The following is a 9,500-nucleotide window of genomic DNA, read 5'->3' as shown; positions in this document are numbered from 1 at the left end:
CTATTTGCTATACAACAGTGTAAAGACATTGAAAAGAAAAAATGACACCAAGGATAAGAAACTATTCTTTATTTCAGACAATTTCATAAAATTATTTTCATACCCATCTCCACGTTCTTGCCCTGAAACCACACCTTTTAGTTTAAGAATAAGACTTGGGAGATAAAAAGGAAAACCCGGGCCAGGGATTTAGCTCAGTGGTTTCACTGCCTGCTGTGCAAGTGCAAGGACCCAAGTTTGATCCCCAGTACCAAAAAAAAAAAAGAAAACCCATAAACGGTAAACTGCAGTAGTTTCTTCTTTTTTTTTTTTGGTACCGGGGATCGAGCTTGGGAGCTTGCACTTGCAAGGCAGGCAGTGGAACCACTGAGCTTAAATCCCCAGCCTCAACTGCAGTACTTTCATGAAAACAGCTCAGTCATTTCTCCAAACTGGCACTCTACAGAAGTCATCCAAAATGTATTGATACGTCTTCAAGTGGGAGCTAAGACTTCCAAGCTTAAGAAAGGTAAGAAGTGGTAGATTGATGGTTGGTTTTTGGTACTAACCATAAAGAACTCTCAGTCCTTAGTGTAATGTGGGTTGGTTTCCAAGAAGTGAAAGAAGTAAATACGGAATAATCTTAAAGCTTTTTTTTTTTTTTTTGAGGTACTAGGAATTGAACCCAGGGCCTTGTGTGTCCTAGGAAAGCACTTACCACTGAGCTAAATCCCCAACTCTATATTCTGAGACAAGGTCCTGTTAATTGTCCCAGCTGGACTCAACTTACAGTCTTCCTGCCTCAAGCTTCCCAAGTAGCTGGGATTACATGTGTGTAGCACTGGACCTGCCTCTTCAAGTGTTTTTTTCTCACAGAACATTTATCAGCATCAGTTTGGAAGATGCTGGTAAGTATGGTTTTGGGGACAGAAGTTAGAAAGCCTGGCCTCTTTGCACTGTTCCCCTATTTCTCTGCTAAAGCCAGCCAGTGATTAGCATCCAGGCCACTAGGCCCATAGTAAGGATAGATTAATCAAGGATGGAGTGGGAAGAACCAGCTGCCTCGTTTTCATTCCTGCATCTGTTTCTATCACCACCTACTCCCCACTGTCTTGAATGATGCAAAATGTATGTTTCTGTTCTGAAGCAACCCCACTGAGTACTACTTCCCCTCTTTTGTAACAGCAACTAATTCATCACTACCTGAGGAGACAAAAATGAGTTCTGGAGGGGCAGGATGGTAGGTTAGTGTAATCTGTTGACCAATTGCTAAGATACCACACAAGGCAACATGACTCAAGAAAGCAGCCTTAAATTATGCAGAAACTCACAAGCAATACCTTTCTGAACACTAGTTAAATCTCCACCAGTAACACTGAGATAGTATTTATGTAGCACCTCTGGCCTTGGGCTTGGCCCTCTTTGCCTAGATATTAACTTGCGCTGCTTTTATTTGCTCAGTCTCCTCGGTACTGGCACAATTCTGGCATTGATGTGCAGTGGACTCCCTTTCCTGAGACAGCTTGACCACATCACCAGGTTGTAAAACAATCTCTAGTTATTAACTAATTAAAATTGAATTCAACACCATATGGTGATAGGAGGCCAGCAGAGGATAAGATTCGGATCTTAGATCTTTCCAAGTAGGGCATGTTAGATGATAACAGAAGGAGAGATTAGTTGCAAGCCGATCTGAGCTCAGGATTGGGCAGGAAAACTTCCACATGGCTTGAAAGTTAGGGGCTCCTTGAGCTCTGTTACAACTGGGGGGGCTTCATTCAAGGAAGGGTATGATGTGGGCATAAAACCATGCTTGAGACAGCTGAAGATGGTCCCCTTCTGTACCCAGAAACACTAGCTTTCCAGCTTTGTCCATTTCCTTTAGCCCAAGGTGGTCCTACAGAGAAAGGGCACAATTAATCAAAGTTTAATGAAATTTTTAGAGTAAAAAAGTAATGTAATACAATGTTAACTTGAGATATATTCTCAAAATCCAATTTTGTTTATTAGTATCAAAAGAGATGTAGTATTGAAAATGCCAGAAGAGATAACCTTCCCAACTTGGAGGTTGTTCTATACAGTCAGTCTTTTGTTACTGTTTTGCACCCTGTGGTGCTGGGGATCAAACTTACGGCCTCACTTTTACTACTGACTTATCTTTTTACCCCCTAAATTCAGCTTTGTCCGCAGATAGGCAACCCACAGATAAAACTGAAAATGTCAGAGTGGGAAAAGCCAAAGTAGGACTGATCAAAGTCAGGAGAAAACTAGATAATAATGTTTTAAGGTAAGACATAGCCAGTCCTTAGATAACAAACTTGGGACACTTCCACATCCTCCAGTTGAAAATGTCACAGGCTGGGTACCACAGAACCACCTCTGGTTGGGAAAATGACCAGCTATGGCAGGGCCAAAAATGGTGCTTCTGCCGTGACTACCGCCAGTTTGAGTTTCACAATAAGGATGTTCTTAGCTGTAATTTCCTAAACTCTTTATCAGAAACAAGCTTCTCCTTTTTCCTTAAGCCAGGCCACCAAATGCAAGAGAAAAATCTGAGAGGAGAAAATGACCTCTGGAATTAGGTGGAGGAACTCTAGTGGAAGGTGACTGATTCAGTGATATCCTTGTGCATTTGTGAAACAGTCTATCTCCAATTTGAATTTCTTTGGGTTTACCAGGCCCGTAACAGTGGTGAAATACTGCCACTTCTTGAGAAACAGGACCTGCTGCTAAAGAAAATTCACAATACATTCTGTTCACCTTCCTGCAGGAGAAACTCCCTTTTGTCAACACCAAATTTACTGATCTATTTGTGCTGGGGATTGAAACCAGCATGCTAACCAACCACCACTGAGCTACACCCCCACCCCACCAATGTCTAATTTAAAAGCAGAACTTCTCCATCTCTGACTGTTATAAAGCAGTACTCTCTTGTATGTTTTCATTCATATGGGGCTTTTTAGATTTGTGGCAAACAACCTCCAAACCAACAGCAAAGTTCGAACTTTTCTTTAAAAGGAAAACCTTAGAGATGATGTTTCCCTTGTTTTTCATGAAAGTCAAAAGATACTGTGGTCTTTCCTTAGGATATGGTAAATTTCTCTAAACCAGAGCCTGAGCCCAACAGGCCTTGCCCACATCAGACATGAATGAGGGGGCTCATGAGCCCTAAATACTCTCGAGTGGACAGCGCAGGGCTCTTACACCTGAGAACCCAGCACCATCAGAAACCAAGAGCTGAATGAGACAGCACCAACCTCCCAAGGCAAATCTCTCCCAGTTACCTTTGTGTACAGTGTGGTCTCCTGTAGGGGAATAGTTTCCTTGGCTTGACCACTTCTGTAAAATCCAAACCACTGCAGGAGATGAGGAAGTAAAGTCAGGTCATGCCAGAGACACCCAGCATACAATGCCAAACTGATTTGAAACTGGATTGTACCTAAGACTACCAACAAAATGAACATCATAAAGCTATGTATAGCAAGGGAGAAGGAAAAATGGGAACCAAGTATGGTGGTACATGTCTAATACCAGCACTTCGGAAGGCTGAGGCACAACAGTCACCATGAATTCAAGGCCAGCCTGGACAGACCCCCGCCCGCCTTCCCCCCTAAAAAGGAAGAATGGATAAGGGCATTGTCTTTTTTTTTAAGGATATATCTTGACTCACTTTGATTTCAAAGCCAATCCTAGCTTGGTGTGGTGCACCCCTGTAATCCCAGCACTCTGGAATCTGAGGCAAGAGGATCTCCATGAGGTCAAGGCCAGCCTGGGCTACACAGTGAGTGCAAGGCAGCCTGAACCACTTAGCAAGACCCCCATCTCAAAAACATCAAAACACAAAAAACAAAACAAAAATAAAAGCCAATCCTGAAGGATAAGTTAAATCTTTCCAAAGAGCTTTCCATTTCTCCAAAAGTTCTGCTTCCTTTACTGTGCATTGACTCGGAAAATCCCTGTGCTGAACTCGAGCCATTCAAAGGTGAACATATAATGATTTTTCCCAAGAAGCTTTTAGCCGAGCAGGCACAGAAACAATTCATTGTTTACCACAGGGTCAGCAAACTTTTCCGTAAAGGCCAGATACAAAATATTTTAGGCTGTAAGGGCCATACGGTTGCAACTACCACTGTAACACAAAAGCAGCTCCAGGGCTGGGGATTTAGCTCAGTGGTTCCACTGCCGGCCTCAAAAGCGCAAGACCCGAGTTCAATCCCCAGTACCAAAAACAAAAAGCAGCTCCAGACAATACATAAAACCAGTATGACAGGCATGTGAGTGCACACCTTTAATACCAGCACTCTGGAAAGCTAAGGCAGGAGGACTTCGTTAAGTACAGTCCGGGGAATTTAGCAAGACCCTGTCTCAAAAAAATAGGGCAGGGTAAGTAGCTCAGTGCGAAGGCCACAGGTTTAATCCCGATTACTGCAAAAGTAAAAACATTTCCCTGCCCCAGAAAAAAATGTGTTTATGATCATATTCCAGTGAAACTTCATTTATGGATGTGGTGGCAGGCAGCGGCACCACTGAGCTAAATCCCCGATGTGGAAATTGGAGTTTCACATAATTTTCACATCATAAAATATTCTTTGATTTTTTTTCAACCATTTAAATATGTAAAAATTCTTAGTTCACAAGCTATTCAAAAGCTCACAGGTTGCCAGGCCCTGGTGTTCTGACAATGTGAGGGGGACTTTCATAGAAGCTGGTGATTCTATAAAAATGGGACCTGGCCGGGGATGTAGCTCAGTGATGCTGTGCCTGCCTGGCAAGTGCAAGGTCCTGACTTAGATCCCTGGTTCTGCCAAAAAAAACAAACGAAGAAGCCAAACAGGAAAGGGCTCACAGTATAAAAAGGGAGCAAATTCTGTTTGGAAAAAGGGTGGCATCTAGAGAAAGTGTCATTTGTGTCTGACAGATAAATATCAATCTGTCAGGTGGAGAAGCCAGGGAAAGGCATTCTGGAGATGAAAACACATGAACAGGAACATGCAAGAGAAAGCAAACACCAAGCTTGGGACATGTCTAGTACTATCCTATGGCTTGATCAAAGAGTGTATGAAGTGATAGTGAGGGGAGATGAAGCTGGAAGGACCAAAGGGAGGTGGAAGCCAAATCAAGCAGACCTAGCATGCCAAGCTGAGGAATTTACAGACTTTGTGCCAGTGATTCTGAACCTTTTTGGGTCCTAGAGATTTTTTTTTTTTTTTTTGGTACTGGGGATCGAACTCGGGACCTTGCGCTTGCAAGGCAGGCAGAGCGGTACCACTGAGCTAAATCCTTGGCCAAGAGACTTTTGAAATAGGGTTAAAATTATAGGTCCTCCCCTCAGAGAATATAATTACATACTTTTACATGTAATTTTGGGATGGAACTGGGGGATTACATCCAATTCAGTGTCCCATTTATGGATCTCAGAACCCCTGTTCTGTACAGAAACTGGCACATGAGACTGAAGGTTTTTGCCTGGCAGGCAGCTGTATGATAGTGCCACTGACTCCTGCAGTCTCCTGGCCTGATATGGTCTAAGCAGTCTCTCACCTCAGAGTCTACAGGATCCACAATGCTATCATTGAGGAATTTCACCATCACGAACTTCTTCAGGCCCATCAAGTTTTTCTTGTAGGACTCATTGACACTCTGGAAGAAAGGCCAGCACCACCTCAGGATTATTATCCTCAGGTTCCAGCAGGGGGATCAAAGCCTCTGTGTTCTGGTCTCCTCAGTCCTGGGCATCCATTCCAGCTTCCTTCAGCAGCTTTTCGGACCATTGTATCTGACATGCCACCAACCATGGCAAAATGTGCCACCATAAATCTTTCCACACTCCACAGATATCTACCATGTAGGTTAAAGGCTTCTTGCCAGAGGAAGCCAGAGGAAAATAAATAAACTGCAAATTCTGGGTGGTTCTGCAATACTCTTCTATATTGTTTCCTGGTTTGGTTTAATTTTTTTCTCCTTCAAACACTTTAAAAAACATCAAAAAGCCCATCCAGATAAGCTGAATACAATGAGCCATCCAGCTTACCAGAACATCCCCAAACCATGCCCATGTCTGCAACACACACAGTGCCCTCTGCAGTATCTCTTCTAGTTAAGTCTCTCTCCAGAGAAAATCCGTCCCATGGGCCCACCAGGAAGGCTTCCCTCACGAAGGTAGCCAGCACTCTGCAGATGGGAGAGATTTCAGGGAGGAAGGCCAAATGAACTCCAGTATCCTTAAAACCAGCTGAATCTCATAAGCACTGCCTCCTGAAACTGAAATTTCTGGCTCCTGACTTCTGCCCAGGACAGCCTGGGTAAATGGTCACTGCTAACTTGTTCTTGATGTCCTAATAGAAAAATGAATGCTGAACTATGGGAGCCTGGTTGACAACTTACCCTTTCCTGATTTATATCTGCCAAGAAAATGCTGTGGTTGCGGTACACATCTTCCTTTATGGGATCATGCCAGTATTCTGCTTGCACCAGGCTGCAGGGAGAAAAGGATAAGGTGATCAAGGTGCCTATCAGTCTGAACACTTGGGGCATGCCCCAGTGCACAGGCCACCACGAGGCCTTGCCCTCTAATAGGAAGAAGGCGATGCCTCCCTTCTCTGAGCACCCACACTCCACTCTTGAGTGCGTCCTTATCTTCCCCTCTAATAAATTCTTCTCATGTCTTTTACTGACATGTCCTGAAAATTATTTTTCCATGATGCAAGTCAGTGAGCCTGCAAACTTATTTTAAAAGAGTCAGATAGGTGCCTTATTTCAGCCTCGGGGACCTTACAGACCCAACCTTGTGACATTTATCTTGGCAACCACAAACAGACCCAAAAAGAGGAGACTAGAGATCTCAACTTTGGTTTGGGAAATTCAGCCAAAAGGTATTTAGTTATTTCTTTCTTTGCCATTTTCCCCCAGTCCTTTGGCGCTCTGGAGCGTAGTTTTTCTCTGAAGCATAGTTTTTTCCCAACCCCTTTGCCCCTGAAGCATAGTTTATCTTTTTCTCTCTTTCTCCAGTAAGAGATTCCTAAGCCCCTAGAAAATGAGTGCTTGTATATAAAAGCATGGAAGACAAGAGGCACCTCTGACCAGAAACAGGAAGAGGTTCAGGAGGCATTCTCCAAGACCAGTAGCAGCCTCAGTGCGTATTCCCATAGGTTGGTACCACACCCCATCCCGGAGTTAGATGGGACCCTTAAAAATCTTGCTCTTTCAAGGAGACAAAAAATAAGGATGAAGCCCCCATCCAGGGTCTCAAGCAAAGTTTTTCATGCAACCAGCATGGGGAACCCAAAACTGAGACACAGTGGAGAGAACCGGCCTCCAGGTCACACTAGAGAAAGCCATCTCCAAACGCATACACACCGGTGCAGACCTCAACATATTTAGTTTGAGGGAGTTTCTTTAAACTGCTCTTTTGATCACTCTCACTCCACCAGATGTCACAGTTCCCTCTTTGGGGTGGCTGGGGTCATGTCCTTAGCCGTGCAGAGTGAAGTGGTCAATCAGGTGATAGCTGATGCTATCCACGGGACATGGTGAAGTCTATGGACTCAGACCAAGAAGAAGTCCATTGGTTTGCTTTTTTACTTCCTCTCTCGCCTAGGAAAACAATAATCCCCTCCTTGTGACTTCTTTCTCATTCAGGCTTTCATCTATCAGAAAACGCAAACTTCTAATTTTTTTTTCCTCTGATATTAGTTACCAAGGACAGAGGGAACACCACATGGGGAGGGGGAGGGAAACACATGGCCTCCGTTTTCCTTGATGTGATTTGTACTTGTTAAGTAAAATTTCAACTTTTCAAACTCTATGAATTCCTTGTGTGTGTGCTATAGTTCCCTACATATAAGATCTTTAGGGTAAGGTTTCTTTACTTTTTTGGCACCCGGGATCGAACTCCAGACCTTGTGCTTTCAAGGCAGGCTTTGGAACCACTGAGCTAAATCCCTGGCCCCAGGGTAAAGTTTTGAGTAAAGCCCAGCTATTGTGTACAACTTCTTTTCCTGTTTCCCTTGTCTGTTGTTAGAATAGCTATGTTCCAGAAACAAGGACATTTGTTCTAAACATGACAGAAAACAGAAGAGCTGCTCTCTTGGGCAGTTCTGATGCTGGGTTGCCAACTGTATCATGTCTCCTTTCTCTGAGCACTTGCGTCCTATATCTATCTCTAATAAATTCTTATGTCTCTTCAAAAAAAAAATAAAAGGAAGAAAGACTTCTATCTATAAACAGTTTACAAAACATGTGAGGCCCTGTGTTTGATCCTCAGTACAGGGTAGGGTTGGGGGGCAACAGCACCAGATGCTGAGAATTCAGGAGCACTGAACACAAACACCGTTCACAGAGGTGACCAATCACCACTTAACACAAACAGTGTAAGGATATGAATACTAGGCCAGGTACCTGGCAACCCATAATTGCAGCGGAGAGGCCTAATAGCTGACAATGAAAGACTGAAGATAGTCGTCATCAGGCACCTTTTCACATGAGAAGGAAAAGCTAAGAAGGGGAGGAAAGAAGAATGAGGGATATTTTGTTTTGTAAGAGGCTTGGTGGCCGTGGGATAGCCATGTGCTGGAGGATGGTCAGAGGCTGGGTATGCTCAGAGGTGGGTGCCGGGAGGAAAGGTTCTTCAGGAGGCACACAGGGAAGAAACAGTTTGCACTCTCATCGTCTCATGTACCACTGAAGGGCAGCTTTGGAGAGGCTCAGTAACACTCCCTAAGTTACACAGCTGCAGTGAAGGTAAGATATGAGCTTGAACCACAGTCCACACACTTGTCAGTGGGCGACACTGAAGCAGTAGGAAAGGACAGCTGCTCAACCCACAGGCCATGGCCACACCTGAGGTCTGCTCTAAGCCATGTGGCTTAGAGAGAACAATATTGCTTATATAGTACCTCCCATTTACCAGACCTATTCTAAGCACTTTACTGATACAAACCTATTTAATCCTCATATGATTCCATGAGGCAGATTCTATTATCATCCAAATGTTTGCAAACCAGGCAATGCCACTCAGAGTGAGAGCAAGATTAAGGAGCTTACCAAGGTCATACTGCAGATAGACACAGAGCGAGAAGAGGATCCAGGCAGCCTAGCTCCAGTTCTTTACCAGTACACTGCACTGCCTCTGCTATATGCAGGGTGTAGACAGTGCTGTCATGTGTCCCACAGAACTGGGTTGGAATCAAAAATATTTTGCCTCTGTGAGCCTGTAAAAATTAATACATGCCAGCTATCAGTAGAGGGTGCAGTTTACAGGGGAACTGCTGTGCAAGGGCCCAGTTTGAGAGGTAAGGGCCCAAAGGAGAGCAAAAGTGCACAGGAAATGCTGAGGTGACATCAAAACACTCAAGGAATTCTAACTGAAATCCCAAGATTTTTTTCTTTTTGGCACTTCTGGGGACTGAACTCAGAGCCTTGTATATGATAGGCAAGTGCTCTACCACTGAGCTATACACACCCCTAGCCTTCCAGATTATTTGTAATGGAATCCGATAAACTATTTCTTTTTTTTTTTTTTT

The 9,500-nt window shown here is 43.9% G+C and overlaps 1 protein-coding gene across 1 annotated transcript in view; it reads right to left on the bottom strand.

Moving 5' to 3' along the window:
* Positions 1–54: 54 nt before the first annotated feature.
* Positions 55–9,500, bottom strand: part of Ppt1 (palmitoyl-protein thioesterase 1) — a 34,808-nt gene continuing 25,362 nt past the window's right edge. The window contains exons 6-9 of the mRNA XM_004851045.3: positions 6,364–6,454; positions 5,521–5,619; positions 3,264–3,335; positions 55–1,876 (exon numbers count right to left, since the gene is read on the bottom strand). Of these exons, the coding sequence (XP_004851102.1) occupies positions 1,754–1,876; positions 3,264–3,335; positions 5,521–5,619; positions 6,364–6,454 (385 nt within the window). The 3' untranslated portion in view covers positions 55–1,753. The remainder of the gene's footprint in view (positions 1,877–3,263; positions 3,336–5,520; positions 5,620–6,363; positions 6,455–9,500) is intronic.

This window comes from Heterocephalus glaber, unplaced genomic scaffold (assembly GCF_053883595.1).
Source record: "Heterocephalus glaber isolate CG9 unplaced genomic scaffold, H.glaber_assembly_v1.0 deba00001452, whole genome shotgun sequence".
Classification (NCBI taxonomy): Eukaryota; Metazoa; Chordata; class Mammalia; order Rodentia; family Bathyergidae; genus Heterocephalus; species Heterocephalus glaber.
The sequence above is the reverse complement of the archived record's forward strand: the minus strand, read 5'-3'. Positions and strand labels throughout refer to the sequence as shown.